The sequence below is a fragment of the Protopterus annectens genome, chromosome 10.part0, assembly GCF_019279795.1.
Source record: "Protopterus annectens isolate FY-2018-M chromosome 10.part0, PAN1.0, whole genome shotgun sequence".
Taxonomy (NCBI): domain Eukaryota; kingdom Metazoa; phylum Chordata; order Ceratodontiformes; family Protopteridae; genus Protopterus; species Protopterus annectens.
The window spans coordinates 625763488-625782104 of NC_056744.1; the positions used below are offsets into that span (position 1 = coordinate 625763488).

The following is an 18617-nucleotide window of genomic DNA, read 5'->3' on the forward strand; positions in this document are numbered from 1 at the left end:
TCTCCAAGGCATCCCAATGCACATAGTCTGTTATATGCTAAGGTTCTAAAGGTTAACTTGCATAACCTCAAAGACCTCCAAAACAAAGCATGCTCAGCATATTAAACCTGCTTCCTCACATAGCACAAAGAGTCTTAAAGTCACAGATGCTGAGCCCGTAAGGTAGGCATGTACCCAACCAAACATTCTTGTTATTGGTTACTGCTTTGTAAGACATCAAGATGTGCCTCTTACAAGGCTGAACAAAGAAACGGTGACCATCAGTTGCTTGTTTGGGGCCTGGATCAGTCAGATCACGCATGCAATCAAGTCCTTGAACAAGTATCAATATGACTCTGTCATAGTCCCTGCATGCATCTTAAATAGCATGAAACATGATTTAGCCACATCCCTAACAAAACTGTTCAATCTTAGCCTCCATACAGGTTTTGTACCAAACAAATGGAGAGCAGCTACGGTCATTCACCTGCATAAGGAAAGACCTTCCACAAATCCAGGCAATTACAGACCCATAAGTCTGACCAGCCTCATATTCAAAGCCATGAAAAGACTTACCTTGGAATTAATCAGAACATTGGGAATCTCCAAACACTGGAACCCTCTCCGTGTGGATTCATCAAGGACAGGTCATGCTTACTCAGCCTGGTGGACATTTTTGAAAAGGTCACCAAGGCAATTAATGAAGTCAAAAAGGTACACACACCATATACCTCAACCTGGCCAAAGCTTTTGACACAGTTCCCCACTCACAGTTCCCCACTCAAGCATTGTAGAAAATATAAATAAATTGGGAATAAACCCCTATATCACCAGCTAGATTTTCAACTGGCTCACAGACAGGACTCAGATAATCAAAATAGGAGAAGTTACCTCCACAAATTATCAGCCACCAGTGGAGTACCCCACGGTTCTGTGCTGCGACCCCTGCTGCTTGCCATCTACTTTTCTGAAGTAAAAACCTAATACTAGAGGGCTCTGGATGATTATGTTTGGAGAAGACTGCAAGCCAGGAGCAGTTATTGAATCCACAAATGACTAAGTCATATTGCAGGAAGGTTTGTCTCAAATAAATAACTGGTGCCAAAATCATGGACTGAAACTAAATGTCAAAAATGCATTATTGCATCCTCTAGGAAGTGATCTACCCCAGGGAATTACCACATTTGGTAATACACCTTTAGGAGTTGACCCAGTTGTTCAGGATTTGGGAACTTTTGTGAAAAGTGACCACTTTTGACCAACATGTGCCTGTTGATAGAAGAAAGTCCTTCTATATTGCATAGCTTATAAACAAAGGGATTTTTCTAGAACTAGAGATTTCATTGCCCCCCCCCCCCCTTACTCAGCCCTCATTAGGCCAGTCACTACCTAAAATGCTTCCTTTGGCACATATCTGACTAAACACATGCAACAACTGTAACATCCACAGAGATACCTTACTAAAAGGATACAAGGCCTAATCAATTATCCTACATGGACCGATTCAAAGTTCTGTCACTATTCTCGGTATCCTACAGACTGCTAAAATGTGACCTGTGTCTGGCATACAAGGCATCCTCTGACCCAGTACTGAAGTAATGCACATAAGCAAGTCTAATGGCATGAGAAATACTCATTTTAGGGATCTAAACCTCTTCTGAAACACCAACAGACTAGTTTGGAGGGACAGGTATATCTCTGAGATGATACCACCACTGTGGAAAAGACTCTTCTTCCACATAAAACAAAGTTCATCTCTGTATTCAAGTGTAACTTTGATCTCTGGATGGGAAACAGAAATTTATGCCAGGACTGCTCCCTGCACTACTAATGGATAGAGGCAGCTTGTAAATGCTTTATTCCATTTCATGGGTCCCCGCAAGTTATCTATAGTATGATCCCAGTTAATCTCATTATTGGGTAATATATAATTATCAGCCATGGGATGGGTAAGGCCAATCTATAACCAAATGGAATAGGTTATTTTGAGCACAAAAAAGGGAACTGGCTTGGCTTGAGATGGCCCATAATGACAGTTAGCCTAGTACTTGCCTATAAACCTGTAAACATATATGTGGTTCAAAGAAATAGCTCAGCTGACATTATAACATTGAGGGCTGTTCTTGCATGGAGGTTGAGCTAATGGTAAGTGAAGAACCACAGACAATAGCAGGTCTCATAACTGCATGGCTAACCTACAGAAGTGATGTAACTGCATACCTTCATTCTTGTTTATATTCTTCATTACAGTTGAGTTACTCATGTTTGTCTCCAGGAGCCATGGAAGAAAAAAATTTCTGAACACTCCTCATGCTAGAATTACTGCTGGAATTTTGTTTATCTAACATTCATATTTGTTTACTATGAGGCTAAGTTTTGCAGATAATCATCTTACTCAGGATTTGGGCTTGTTGTAGGGACAAGTATGATTTCCCTGCATGTGGGAGGGTGTCATCTACTTACATTAAACAAGAATAATTGAAGGTTCCTGTCCCAAGGGGTGCACCAACACAGTGATTGATGTGCACCTCTTCAACTTCTTCATATTGTCTAGCATGAATGACCCATCATATTGCTAGATGACATATGGACCAGCATTGTTGGAAAGGTCTTTGTTGTGAAAGTGGTTTGGGAATATGGCCATTGGGAAAAAAAAAAAAACAGAAACAGTATCCTGTTCCCTTTTCTTGGTCAGAAAAAATTTGTGCTGTGAAAGATTCAGGACAGATCTTAGAAGATTCTTTTTCCTGAAATGGAACCAGATCCATTTTTTACACTAATCATTAACTCAAGAGAATCCTGAAATACAGTCACCTGCTGACAGGTTTGCATTTTAGTCAATTATCTAAATAAGGATAAATGTGCACCCCTTCAGTCATACTAAGGATGTAACAATACCAAGATACTTGAATAACCTTGGGGTTATTGTTAGACCAAATGGAGCAACTGCAACCATAAACTACTACTTTCCATACCTGTCAACTTCTGAATGCAAGAAATCTGGACAAAGTCTAAAATAATGGGGGAGACAGTAGTGACAGATTTTAAAATATTGATCTTACAAACTTAGAAAGTTGCTATAGTAACATGGTTTGTGTTTGCATGCACTTTCTGAGGGCTATGAAGTCTGAAACTCAAATTTATGTCACTATTTAGTGACTTCGGTTCTCATTGATTTGCTACAAAATCACACATTTTAAGTGGGACAGACCAAAAATATGTGCTTAAAGTCAAGACATTCTGTGAAAATCTGGACAGTTGAGAGACATGCTACTTTCTCAACTGGAACCTGAAAAATCTCTGAAGTTAAAAGATAGGAACAGGTCAATCATCCACAGCTGCCATCCAGGTTTCTTGAAATAGAAGGGAAGAGTTGACTGAAATGTTATAAAGAACCAAAGCAATAGCAGAAAGTATAACTGTAATAAACAATAACCTCAGAGGTAAAGTTACATTGGGATCACAAGCAGAACTCAATAGAAACAAATTTTAATTTTATTCAGCAGTTTAGCAGTTTTGTCCAGTTAAACATGTTTTCAGAACTTAGTGCATCTTACAAACACACACACACATATTTCTATAGTTAAACAGTCATGTACGTTTTGGAAGGAATGCAGTGTGCCACATTGCTTGATCTGAAGATGAATTTTGTGCCATAGAAGGGGTATCAATGTGGGTCATTGGTAGGGTTAGGATTACAGATAGGATTAGCACATGTGTGTAAGGTGGGAAGGGGGACAAACCCTTATTCACGTGTGCTAATCCTAACCATAACCCTAACTTTACCCCTGCCCCTAACCCTTCACATTATGGTATTAATAACCCTTTCCCTAACAGTATTCCTGCCAAGAAGACACTTGATCTTGGTTTTGTAGTTGAAATTTACTGATATAGGGTCTTTTTTAAGTGGAAGAGAAATATTCAGTGTTTTGTGATTCACTCTTATGATTATGCAGTCTTTTTTGATTCTCTCCTTTTTGTTCTACCATTTGTGATTTTCTCTTTTGAGTTTTCTGCCTTTCTTGATCTCATATATCTATAGTTATATCTATATCTATTATCAATATATAGATAAATAGATAGATATATCTATATTTATACAGCTGTAGATGTAGATATAGATACAGGTATATATCAAACCACACATCGCGCATCACTGACAAATTGAATTTTTATACACTATTTACTACCCCAATTAAGTAAAACTCCCTTTCAAGCACTATCACATGTCCTGCTGAAATATCCCATTTTCCCAATGCTAGGACTTGATTAACTGGGACTGCTGAACTGAGTTTTGAAAAATATCTAATGCATAGTTTACTAAAATATTGCTATGTCTAACTACTGAAGTAGGCTGATGCTTGGCTTCTGACAAATTTCATTTACTAATGGCCATCAAGTGCTAGAATAATGTGTGACTTCACTATGACCTTGAAATTAATTAAGTGGGCAATCAGAGATTGAATGATTGCATTTGAACTAATCTATTAACTAAGTTATGCTTCACCCGAAATTCATGAGAAGTTAAGCTTCTGAGGGACAGACTTAACTAAGGCTCTTTCCGAGAAGTGTCAAGATAATATTTGAGTTACAATATGTTTGTTCTTTGTCTGTAGTTCACTTTAAAAGTGCATTATATTATTATCCTTCATTCACAGCATTACGTTAATGCCTAACCATGAATGCATTATTAGTAGCATACTGATGAAATAATTTTGTGTGTGCTCTTTTGCAGTATCGGACCCAAACTATTCCAATAATTAAATCTCCTCAGAAGGTTTCGTCTGAAGCTACAACTCGCCGTGTCCTGATATATGGTGTCCGCGATGACAATGGGACAGACATTCAGAGCTTTGCCTTAGATATCACTCCAGCTCCAGATGTCATCTACCAGTCTGCACCAGGCACTAGCAGTGGCATGAACGTACTAGGCATTGTGATATTCTCTGCGACAATGGGTATCAGCTTGCTATTTTTCTTTCTTTTTTTTTTTTTTGGTATATTTGATATTTCATTGAGCATAGTGATATTCTTAGCAGTTCTATCTCTGTCTGGTATGTAGTGTCTATACTAGGTAGTGAGGTACTTCCAGCAAAAAGGGGTATGATCTTGCCCTTTTTCTTTTGGTCTACTTGATATTTTGTGTATCATAGTGGTTTTGTTGGTTGTTTCTATGCCTGCCAGGAATTCCTCATCACTTCAGTGTTGGGGTCCCCAGACCAGTCTTGTCCGAGTTCAAAATTTTGGTCAGCAATGAGTCCATTTCTTGCCTTAGGAATTTCTCAGTATTATAAGTCATTCTGGCGTTGGCCAGGTTGTTGCTTATGTAAGCCGTAGTCTAGAACTTAATGTAGACTTGATACTCAGTCTTGATGTGTCCACGTCTGAACTGGTACTGGGTCTAATCCCTAAGGTATTTGGCTGTACTAAAGCCTCAGTTATAATCACCACTCAGACTTATTAGTGGACTATGGGAGCATGAACAGTGTAACTGTTGATTAATTTGCTCCTGCCTTCCACAGATTCCTTTCAGTGTCTAGTGCAGGTAATTATAATCAATTTCTTGCAGTCTGTAACATATCTGTGAGGGCTATATTGGACTTCCTGGCTCTATCTCATCTATACCATGCCCAGCTGAACCCTTGTGATGCCTAGATTGATGATGAGCTCCATGAGCTTTGGGAGAGATAGTTGGTGATTAAATTAGACTGTAACGGAAGGACTGCTGGCCTCTGTTAGTCAAAACTTAGGTGTGATGACCACTGTGCTGTTTATTAAGTGGAAACATCTCTTATAAACAGTAGTAAATCCAAAGAAAATCCTCAACACCGAATAAAGCAACCAACACAGAAACCAAGTAACCAAGTGCAGAAAAAATAAACGTTGGTAGCACATGGCTGACAGCAATAATCATTTAATACAAAATAAAAAACAAAAACCAGTAAGCGCTTTCACGGATCAACTCCGCTTCCTCGGACTAATACAAAAAAACTCTTTGTTTTAAATAAGTGCTCTCTATAGAGTTTTTTGTATCAGTCTGAGGAAGCAGAGTTGATCCATGAAAGTGCTTACTGGTTTTTGTTTTTTGTTTTGTATTAAACGATTATTGCTGTCAGCCGTGTGCTACCGTTTATTTTTTCTGCAGTTGATCTCTTATAAACACACTGCAATTCTGTCTATAGAGATCTCTACTAAAATGAATTGACAGACAATACTGTTTTGAGTGGTCTGCACAATATGGAACCTGGCCTGTTTGTTCACCAACAGACAGCCTACTCATAGGCGCCGGAAGTTGTTGAAGACTGGGGGTGCGGAGGGTGAGAGGGGCACTTAGTGATCTAAAATGGTAATTGTTTAAAAATAATTTACTATCACAAAAAAGGTTCACTTATAGAACATTTTAAGCTTAGCCAGTTTCTCTTTTGGTGCTTAAATTAACATTTTCTGATTGGTCTTACTTATCCCATGGCTGATAATTGTACATTAGCCCTAGGGAAAATGAGTGATCATACTACAGATAATTTGAAGGGACCCACATAAGGGATGCAGCATTTAGGAACTGCCTTTATCCATTAGTGGCATGAGGGGCAATCCTGGAGTACATTTTCTATTACCCATCCTTAGATCCAAGTTGCATTTGAATATGGACAGGGATGAGCTTTGTTTTACTTGAATGGATAGTCTGCAACCCCCTGCCGCTCCAGCAGCAGCCCCCTCTCCAGCCACTCCAGTGTTCCATTACTTGGCTACTTCTCCTCAGTTACCATAAACACTGTTCAAACCTGTCAGCCTACATACTGTTTTCTTATTTACTTCTACAGTGATTACAGAAATTGAAATAAAATAGCACAAACATTAAGCCATTTGCTAAACAAAAATACAATATTGCAATGAAAACACTTTGCATGAGCAGTAAACTTCTCTGCCCTTGAAACTCACATTCATTGAGATGGCATTAAAACTCACATTCAAAGAAAATCCATCTGACCAGTGGAGGATTACATTTACCTCTGGTTTGTTTTTAAATCACAGGCTCCTTGCACACATTTGTAGGTTCATGTGTATATGTATGTGTTCTTTGATTCACCTTCCTGATTGTATTAAATTATATTCCTTGTATAATACAGCACCAGCTGTTAGAATGTGTTTTAAATTTGTAGTTTTGAACAGTCTTCTAGTATGCAATGAAACAAAATGCATGAACCAATAATGACAAAACTACAAATTTCAGAAAATTTCAACCATAAAAGGCCGTTCAAACTTCTATCGTTACAATCCACCAATATCAGTAAATATGCAAAATCTCTGAGTAAAGTCATCTAAATAATTCTACAATAAAGGAATCTGTAACTAATGAATAGGTTGCTAATAGCAGGCAACTTTATATTTCATTGTTTCATCTACAAATAAAGTGCCTGTTACCCTTGAAGAATAAATTGCCTATGTTACATTAAAAAATGATAAGCTAGTAATATTGCAATAGGCAATGGATGGCAAACTGATAGGTTCATAGTTACTAGGTAACTCCTCCAGAGGAGGGCATTCACAGAACTGCAGCATCTGCTCTCTTTAAAGTACAACACAATACAGTATCAGTCATCCATCTGCATACTGTGGGAGTAGAACCCACAGCCTTCTGCATCAAAAGCAAGTACACGTGCACACACACACACACACACACACACACACACACACACACACACACACACACACACACACACACACACACACACACACACACACAATCCCTGAAGGCTGAAGCAGCATATATATGAAACATCTACACACAATCCCTATAGCAGCATATAAGTGACATTCGTTTGTCTATTATTAAAACAAGAAAATTGAAAAATACTGGTGAGGGACGAGAAAGATTATGCTAACAACACAGCATACCCCCCCCCCCATCTCAGGAGTGTCAGTTTAATAAGGATAGGAATGTCCAAGCTAATGGTAACAGTTACCCTAATGATGAAATCAACAGTTTGGCTCCATCTGAAGATGATTTTTTAGACGAGGACGAATATCCAGCTCTAAGACGTTCGGAGCGGATTATGAGCCAACAACGGAACCAACAATACCAACACAGGGGTCAGCCACAAAATTACCAAACAGGGAGAGGAAGAGGTTACAACCGAGGTGTGAACAGGAATGGTTGGAGGGGGAAACAGAGAAACTAACTGTTGACATAGACCAGGATGGTCGATATCTTCTCACACCTCTAAAACTATGTAGTAATTCAGAGAAGGATTTTAAGGTCTACAATTTTTCAGAAATAGAACTGAACAAGATAATGTGTGACATTTTTTCTAAAGGTTTTACCTTTGTTCCTCATCAGTCATTTAATTTAGCCCATACATTGATGGACTTGAAACAGTACACTAGGAAACTTAACCTAAATGTTATGTTTAATAAGGCAGAGTCTGTGAAAGATCCATTTAAGATTTCAAGCACGTTTAATCCACCATTACACCCCATCTTAACTGTTTATGAGAGAATTTGTGAACTTGATTTATGTGGCTTAAATAAAAATATTAACAGAGATGTTAGGTCATCTACTACACAAGCTAATTTAAGTGTGAATGAAAATTTTGAACTTAAATTTCTTCTTCACAACAAAGGTACTAGGATTATGAAACCAGATAAGGGTGGGGGTACTGTCATTATGAATACAGTGGATTACAACAATAAAATGTTTGAAATCTTAAATTCAGATACATACACTAAGAGTTCCTTGAATTAAATGAACGGGGCCTACAGGAGAATTAAGAGCTTCATTCAGGACATGTTTATTGATGGCCTAATATCCATCACAGAATTACACTATCTTTCTATAGAATACCCTATTACTCCCAGTATCTTTGGAGTTCCCAAAATCCATAAGGACATGCATCAACCACCAATGAGACCAATTGTTGATGCAAGGGGCTCTATAACATACCCTCTAGCAAAATATCTTGAGAAGGAGTTAAGTAAACATGTATGGAATTAAACTAGTGTATGTATATATTCTTGGGACTTTTTAAGAAAAATCAATAGTATTGGATATAAAAAAGATTATTTGTTAGTTACTATAGATGTGGTTAAGTATAATACCACATGACATTGGATTACAATGGCTTTATGAATTTTTACACTTAAATGGGTTAAGACAGGATAAAATTAACCTGTTCGAACAGATGTTAGACATTATTTTAAGGAATAATTTCATTTTCTTTGAAGGACAATATTTCCTTCAGAAGGAAGGAGTATCTATGGGCTCCACATGTGGGGGCCTATATGCAAATATTGTCATGTTGATGTGGGAGAAACAACACCTTAAAACTTCCAACTATTTTCAATATTGCAAAACATATATGCATTACCTGGATGACTTGTTTATATTATGGGAAGGGCCCAGAGACGTCTTGGATAACTTTCTTGCATTTATCAATGAAACAACCAGTTTCTTGAGGTTTACACATACTGTCAGTGATACCCATATAGCATACTTGGATGTTCGCTTAATAAAAGACAAAACTAAGAATAGATTTCTAGCTAGAATATTTCGAAAAGAAACCTACTCTAAAAGATTTTACATTTCAGCAGTTGTCATCCCTTTAAACAAAAGCGAGCTGTACTGAAAGGGCAATTTGTCCATGCAGCCCGGATGATGACCCTTTGGGATGACTATGTCGAGGAATGCAACTTGCTGAAATGTATGTTTCTTAGAAGAGGTTACCCTATTAGTCTAATTGATAAGATTATGCAGGACGTTTATGACAAAAGACAATCTGGGCACTTTACTCCCATTCTAGAAGACAGGAGCCAAAATGTTGAATACCAGATAAGTAACATAAATCAAATAATTAATAGTGGAGATGACAATAGGAATGAAGCCAATACTAACATAACCATGGCCACAACACCAGTGAATGAAAAGATTTACGAAAATAGTTTTTTGACTACTTTCAACAATGAAGCATACTATATTAAGAACATTTTAATAAAAAATTGGGAAATTATTAGGAGTGACAAAGAAACGAGAGACATTTTGGGGGACGCTCCTATTTGCGTATATAAGAAAGGACAGTGTCTTAAAAACACGCTTGAAAGACAACAGGAAGAGTATCTTCAAGGACATATGCATAAATGTGGGAGATGCGAGTTCTGCCCGAACATTATGGAAATTAATAACAGTGTCACAATAAATGGAGTTAGAATTTGGCTGAGAGGTAGATTTTCATATGCAACTGAGAGAGTTATATACTGCGCTGTTTGTAATTTGTGCCCATGTTTTTACGTGGGCAAGACTGAGCACAAATTTAAAAACAGAATAGGAGAACATCTCAGAAACATTTGTGATTTATGGGAAGGGAACGCCTTAGCAAAACGCATTATGGCTTACCCAGACCATGCTTTTAAATTCATTATATTGGACACTGTAATGATTAGTGCAAGAGGTGGAGCATGGTCCTACCAGCTCGACAAAATGGAATTAGGATGGCAGATTAAATTGAATGCCATGTATTGGCCAGGGCTTAATGATAACTTGCCGTTAGTAGTCTCTTGAAAATTAAAGCCCTGAATAGATGTTAAAATATACTTTGTTACTTTCTTACTGTAACAAACTTATTCATATATACACTGTCTGAATGAGCATTTATTTATACTTATATATGTTTTCCAATATTTTAGGTATTTATTTATATTTATTATCACATGGATGTATTTATTTAAATTCATTTAAATGTATTGTTAAGTTATTAATATAGTAGTGGATAGGTGGTGATTTTAAAATTCATGAAGTATTTTAAAAGTATTTTTAATGGTTTTAACAACTTTCACGGTGTGGTGGAAGTAATGACATTTTTAAGTATACTATGGCTTTAAATGAAGGTGTGTTGACTGCTCTAGGATGTGATGTAATTTGAATTCCTTCTTTTAAATTCAGTGGGTGAAAGTTACTAATTGTATCTGACGAAATCTCTTTAACTTATTTAAAAACGAGACAAAAACTCTTATACATTTGGATATTCTACAATTTTAACCTTGGATTACAATAAAATTTTAGTGTGTTCATATAAACATTTGCCTGCTCCATTCTACTTTCTGGTTGACTAGTGATTTCAGTATTCAAACCTAGCAGATGTTTGTGGATGCCCTGTTAACTCAGCTGCAGTAGCTGTGAATAACAACAAACGTCTAATAGCAAACGCATTTTAAATACCAGAATAAGGAAAGTGAGTTTTTCAGAAATGATACACTTGCAGAAAATAAAATTAAACGTGCATTTGCTTTGCTGTACGTAGCACTGTTTACAATTAAACATTTGGTCAAACTGCTTGTTCTTCAGCCCAAAGTAATATATTTTGGAACCGTGCCCAAACTTTTGTATTTCCACTGCTAAAATCTTTCTAAAAGATAAAAAATGGACACCCAAGCCCAGTGTACTATACATTCAACATCTCCACATGGTGCACACACCGTTTTTTTTTTTTTTTTAAGGAAATAAACACAGTCGTATAATATGAACCTGCTAGTGAGGAAATATTTTGTTCTCTCAAAGTCTCACTGTGTCATTGAATAGTAAGTGGAGACTGATTGGAAAGTATGGGTTGAGGGTTAGGGGTGCATGTGGCATATTTGCTTTTGCTAATGTGAAATGAGGCTTCCTTTATTATTAAGTTGCTCAAATGAAGCTGTTCTTCTTAGCTGTATAGCCAGTCAGTTCCTATCTTCACTTCCCAAGCATTTCTTCCAAACATTACCTACCAACATGGTCTACGAAAATTGCTGCTGCAACCACAGCATCAATCTGCTGCAGAGAGAAGGTAACCTCCAGGTTTGCCGCTAGTGTGTGAGATGCAGGGAAGCAGCCCTCTCAATGCAATGGCAATAATACAGCTGCGTTTTTTTTTTGTTTTAATTGGGAGGGGAAGCAAGGTGAGGAATGTAACTACTAACCATCACAGTGTCCGAGAAATAAAATACCAATAAAATGCACCCATATCTATTAGTTTCTTACAACCTGTTATATTCTTTTATGTAATCCACATTTAAAATTCTCTTACCAAAATGAAGGCTGCTCGGAGTTACTCCAGTGAATCAGCACTTTAAATATGCAGGTTTCCGTTTAGAAGTAACCAATCCCAAGCAGTCCAACTAGCTCCCTCATCCTTACATTTGAAGCACTCCAAGCCCAAACAGAAAGCCTGGCTAACTAACACTCTTCTTACCTTTGCACACACAGTGCCTAAGTTTGTCCAGCAAGATAACTGGAACAATTTTAGAACTGTGTAGGTCTGCTGAAGAAAGTACTCATGACAGGTCCCTTTCTTAATATTTCCTCGCTCACTGTAGTACGATCTCTGTCGGAATCGCAGAGTTCGTGTATAGTTTGTGATTGCGACCGGGTGCTGTTCCGTTTGTATATGTAAGTTGCTGGATCGGCAAAATGTTTTTGATGGCCATGAGCCTACTCTGATCCATGTGATCTGATCACTTGATTACTTGCAGCTAAGCTTGTGTCACTGAGAACAGCTTTGTTCCCTACAATATGTCCAGGGAGGACTATGCAACGGTGGTGAACAGTTTATGTCTTGGTCAAGGTGTACATTTCAGCCACTGGATTACCATGAACTTGTTTCCCGATCTTCAAGTATGAATTTTGCTACCTTCAGTCTAGGCACATAACCAGTAAAACTAATTGATATCTGCCTTGATGGGATCAGATTGTTTGCATCTTTATTTGAAGGGGTCTTTCAATATGTATTAAAGGAGGCACTAGTGAGCGCTATCTTTGAAGAAGTTTGCTATAGATCTGGACAACATAGACAGCCACCATCCCCTTCTTTATCCTTATTTGTAAGGTTACTGAGATGGATGTTAGGTTTTATTTTCATTTTATTTATTTGTTAATTAGGTAATCCCACAGGCACAGGTGTTTCTGCACAGGGTCAACATGAGATCACTGCCTGGTTAGTTGACTACCTCAGAATCCCACAGTAGAAAAATCCAGGCTGTTGGAATTATACCATGGACAATGTGCAGAACATTATCAGGTTATACTATATTTATCTAAGATTTTTTATACCTAACAGTTTTCATTGTGTTTTGATTTGTCTATATGTATTTAATTTGTTTTAATTTTAGTTTAATGTGTGCTATGTATTTATTTATTTATTTGGCATTTGTTTACCAGGAAAGCCCGACTGTCTCATGAGATATGCATTTTCAGTGGCGTCCCAGGGAGAAAAGCTCCAGATACATATGGTTAACAGAATGAAAAACGAGACAGACTTAATAAGGTCATAACATTCAAGCACAAATATGGAAACAACACATTCGTTTGTCAGAATGAAAACTTAACAGACATAATAAAGTCATAACATTCAAGCACAAAATTTTAAAATCTACACATTAGTTTGTCAGAATAAAAACTCAACAGACATAATAAAGTCAGTGTTCAAGCATAAATGATATGGAAAATCTGATAATAAGAAGATGCAGCATTATTGATGTAGTAGATGATTATCATAATGATTATTAATATTTTAGAGGCCATGAAATATAGTAACAGATTATATTGGGGAAGACGTAGGATAATACAAGTAGAGAAGGGTAGGGTGTAATAGAGGTGATAGTAGGAATAGATGTGGAAAAGGTATGAGTGTAACCTCAGAGGAGTATGTGTAGAGGAAGGGAGGGTAAGGTATGTTAGCAGTGGGGATAGAGAGAGTAGAGGTAGGAAAAGGTATAAGAGTACCTCAGCCTAGGCTCATACAGGAGCAAATCCAATCTTTGTTGAAATATTCTTTTATAGAGGTTTTGAAGGAGTGCAGGTTAGTAGCAGTTTTGATTGTTAAAGTTCCATACTTTTACCACAGAGCAGGAGTAAAGGCTTAGGCCTGATGTTTTGTTGGGTTTATAAGTTGTGAGGAGATGTTTGTCTTCAGATCTAAGATGTTTATTTGGGATATAAAAGTTGATTAATGGACTAAGAGCAGGACAACCTAGTGGGATGTGGATGATTTTGTATACCACAGTAAGTTTAATTATTGGAGGTGGAGGGGGAGTTCAAGCCATGTTAGGGAATGTAGAGCTTTACAGTGATGAGTTAGAGGGGTTGCAGTTATGGCAAATTTGACAATTTTGTTATAGCAGCTGTCTAGTTTTTTAATTAGGGAGGTCTGTAATTTAGTTAGAATTGTAAGGTTACTGCGATGGATGTTAGGTTAGGTGAGGGCAAGAGGTAGGTTTTGGCCAGGGTGATTTTGTTAGCTGTGTGAGGAAGTTTGTATTCCTGTATAGCGTGTCTAGTTTTTTTTGGGGGGGAGGGTTGATGCTGTTTTGTATATGTAGGTCAAACTTGAGATTATCATCAGTTGTGACACCTAGTAGTTTGGTATGTTGCTGGCTGAAAAGATCTTGAAGTTTGTTTTGTTGGCGCTATGGGGTTTGTGGGTTAACAGAAGGAGCTTTGTTTATTTTTGGTATCAGTAGAAGTTCAGCATTGGAGAGTCATATTTCTATAGAAGAGAAAGCTTGTTGTGTTATATGTTGTAGGTGAGTTAATGCGTCTGATATGCAGATGATAGTGGAGTCCTCTGCATATTGGATTAGAGTGCCTTCACAGGAGGATGTAAGTAAGTTATTGATGAAGACATTAAATAGTAATGAGCCAAGGATGGATCCTTGGGGTACACGTGTGGGGGTGATGCAATATGGGGAGATACAGCCCTTCCATTTTACTGCTTGCTGCCCATCAGATAGGTAACTAAAAAAACACTAAAATGAGGAGGAGGATAAACCAATGCTGGAAAGTTCTTTAAGGAGTTTGGGGTGAGATACTATGTCAAATGCTTTTTTCTAAATCTAGAAATACCACATATACTAGTTTGCCATTGTCATGGGATTTGCTGACAGAGTCCATGAAAGATAATAAGGCAGTTGAGGTACTGTGTCCAGGTCTAAAGCCATGTTGAGTGTTGAAAAGTCAATTGTTGTCTGCAAGATGGTGGAGAAAATGTAGGTGCACACATTTTTCTAGAATCCTAGAGAGGGGGGGGCAAGATTCCAATAGGGCAAAAGTTTGTGATGTCAGTAGAGTTGCCTCTCTTATGTAAAGGGATAATGTATGATCTTTTCCATAGGTTAGGGGCATGTGATTCAGCTATGGACCTATTAATCAAGATGCTAACAGGGAATGCTCTTGCCTCTGCGGCAAACTTTAGGTATTCTGGTGGGAGGTTGTCTGCTAGGGTTGAGCAAGATTTTTTTATTTGAGCAAAAGGGATAGACTGAAAAGTAAGCTGGGGATGGTTTGGTTTTTGGGTGTGAGTGAGGGGTTGGTTGTGTATGTGTAATGTGTGGGGTGTGTAAAGGTTAGTACTGGGGGTATTAGTAGAAATAGTGAATTGAGGTGGTTGAGATGGGTTTACTTTTAGGTTGGATATGGACTCTATGAAGTATGTGTTGAATCTGGTGGCTGTTTGAAGAGATGGTATATTGGAGTATGGATTGGGATTATTTTTCTTTCCTGGGTTGACTAGTGACATTACAGATGACCAGAATTTCTTAGGGTTGTTTTTGTGGTTATATTGAATGTAGGAATAGTATAATTTTTTGTCATGCAATGTTTGATTATGGAGTTGCCTGCATAACTGAAGATCTGAAGATTTATGTCATTTTTGTTCTTTAGCCAGGCAGAACATGCTCTGTCCCTGTCTTTACTGGAATTGTACATGTTTTGGTGAGCCATGCGGCATGGTTATTTTTTATTCTTTTTATTCACTGAGGGGCTAGGGAGTTAAGAATGCTTAGGAAGGTGCAGTTGAAATGTTCAACTTTATCATTAAGGGGGAAATATTATTTTTTAGGAGGGACCAGTATATCGCTTTTAGAGAGTCATTAAATACTGCTTTGCTGAATTTTTGTAGGTTGCATATAGTTTTGAACTTGTGTTGCTTTTTGAGTTGGGTGATAGTCCTGTGAGTATAGGCTGGTAGGTGGTCAGTTAAGGAGTTGGGGAGTGTGCCTGAGGATGTACAGTTAGAAGGGTTTGAGACTAGTATCCAGTCCAGGGTGGAGTGTTGGATGATATTTTTGCTATATCTGGTAGGAGTATTTATAAGTTGAGTAAATCCATAGAGGTTTACACTGTTTGGTGGGTGGTGTGAGGTTAGTGTCTACCAGTCAGTGTTAACATCCCCTAAGATAATGGTTTTGTTGGGTATTTATTCAGATATCCAGTCTAGAATATTTTCTAGAATGGGATGTTATGTTTCATTGCCAATCAAGTTTTGTTAACAACACCTTAATAATATTGACTTTTAATAAAGTTAAACACACATCTCATTAATAATTCATAGCCTTAATCCACTACACTAACTGAGAGCTCTTGTTGATTTTTATCAGAGTATTAGTGTTGAGAACTGCACCTTGTTTTTTGTATAGTCGCTTGTGTGAAATAGGATGTGGAGGAGTTTATTTTTATTTTCATAAGACATCCAGTGATTTTGTTTGTTCTAAATGATTTTTCCATTATGACTGTCAGTCATTGAGCCCACTCTTGATCACACAATGCCCATTCATTCTTCTTTCCAAAGATTCCACCAGGAGCTGAGATAAAACTGTCCAGGGTGGGGACATCATTCAGGTAGCCAAGAGAGTGCTATGTGCTGTTCAGGTATCGTGGGAATGAGAGCATATTGTGTGGCCTAACTCTACCACCTGCACAGGAGAAACATGTGACCTACATCACCATGGTGGCCCACATTGCCCTGCCCACACATATGCACTGAAGATGACTAGCCATCAATGGCTTAGTGAAATTGATTTATTTGAGGGAAATGACACAAAGTGTGTGTGTGTGTGTGTGTGTGTGTGTGTGTGTGTGTGTGTGTGTGTGTGTGTGTGTGTGTGTGTGTGTGTGTGTGTGTTCTCTCTCCTAAAGCTCATGGAGCTCATCATCAATCTAGGCATCACAAGGGTTCAGCTGGGCATGGCATAGATGAGATAGAGCAAGGAAGTCCAATATAGCCCTCACAGATATGTTACAGACTGCAAGAAATTGATTATAATTACCTGCACTAGACACTGAAAGGAATCTGAGGAAGGCAGGAGCAAATTAATCAACAGTTACACTGTTCATGCTCCCATAGTCCACTAATTCAAGTCTGAGTGGTGGTTCATAGGTAAGTACTTGTCTAGCTGCCCTTGCAGTCCATTTTAAGCTTAGCCAATTTCCTTTTGGTGCCTTAATTATCTATCCCATTTAGTGTTAGACTGGCCTTACCCAACCAATGGTCAATAATTATATATTACCCTAGTGAGAATACCATATATAAGTTGATTGCACCCGTGTATGCAGGAAAGCATTTAAGAGCTGCCTCTGTCCATTAGTAGTACAGGGGACAGTCCTGTAGTAAATGTTCTGTTTCCTATCCATATCTCTAAGTTAAACAGTATATTCTACATGGACCGACTCAAAGCCTTGTCACTATACTCAGTATCCTACAGACTACTAAGAGGTAACCTGTGTCTGGCATACAAGGCATCTTCTGACCCAATACTGATGGATTTACTGCACATCAGCAAGTCAAATGGGAATGTTAAATACAATAAACAAACTCTAGCTTGCAAGGACATGTTAAAGGAAAACACCTTGGAAGTCATTTTTTTATTGTAACTTTGTTTTTTTCTGAGCTAATTTAATGTGCTAAAATAACTTTAGGTGCTTCTCGTAACATTTAATATGTTTTTCCAAAAAATGGCCAACAAGGTGCTTGACATATGAACATGATCTTGTTTCAGTGATTGATTTTCCCCTTTCCCAAAATCTATTTCATGTCCCCTTTATATGAGTCATGCCAGACAAAAAGAAGTTATGTTGTTATCCTAATCCATTGAGATACTATGGCAGCACTGTACATCACAGGCATCTGCAGCAAGGACACTTGCATTTTATTCCTGAATGACCACCATCTACATTTCTCCCAGAACCTGTTTTAAGCAATTCAAAACTATTTTATAACTGCAGCCAAAGAAAGTAGCAAAATTATAGGCTTTTTTAAGGATTGTCATTTTGTAGTCCTATGCTATGAACACTGACAGCCCCTCCCCATACTCGTCCTCGGGGGTCAAAGCTAGAACATTAATCCAAGACTGTCAATCAAGAATTCAAAGCTTGTTCTGCTACTTCCCAGGCCAGTGTCTGTAGCAACAGGGAGTGTTTTTTTTTTGTTACCCTGAATGTTAGAGATAGGCTTGCTATTTTTGATCAAATGTGTTATTTAAGCACAATCCAAGTAAAAAAAAGACACAACTATGTTCTTGAATTAATGTTCTCATATATTATATTTTCCCACTTCTGTTTCATTGCTATCTCTTAACTTTTATCTTGCAACATTCTATCACTTAACAAAAAACATAATATTTGAGCATGACAAATCAATAGTTCTGCAAATCAGACATACAAATACTACTTTCTATAAAACTGTTGCATGCATAGAAAATACCATTTACAAGTTGATCACTATATTAAATATGTGGTCAGCTATTAGGGTTGCCAACTTTTTAAAAGGCAAAAAGTGGGCATTCTTATTGAAAGTTGAGATTGCACAGGGAAAAATAGAAACATACCATCACTAAATGAA

The 18617-nt window shown here is 37.6% G+C and overlaps 1 protein-coding gene across 2 annotated transcripts in view; it reads left to right on the plus strand.

The window, feature by feature from the left end:
* The window catches only part of SLC1A7 (solute carrier family 1 member 7), a 941247-nt gene that overhangs the window by 501899 nt on the left and 420731 nt on the right, over positions 1–18617 (plus strand). For both annotated transcript variants that reach the window (XM_044085451.1, XM_044085450.1), the window contains one exon: positions 4715–4937. In XM_044085451.1, the coding sequence (XP_043941386.1) occupies positions 4715–4937 (223 nt within the window). The remainder of the gene's footprint in view (positions 1–4714; positions 4938–18617) is intronic.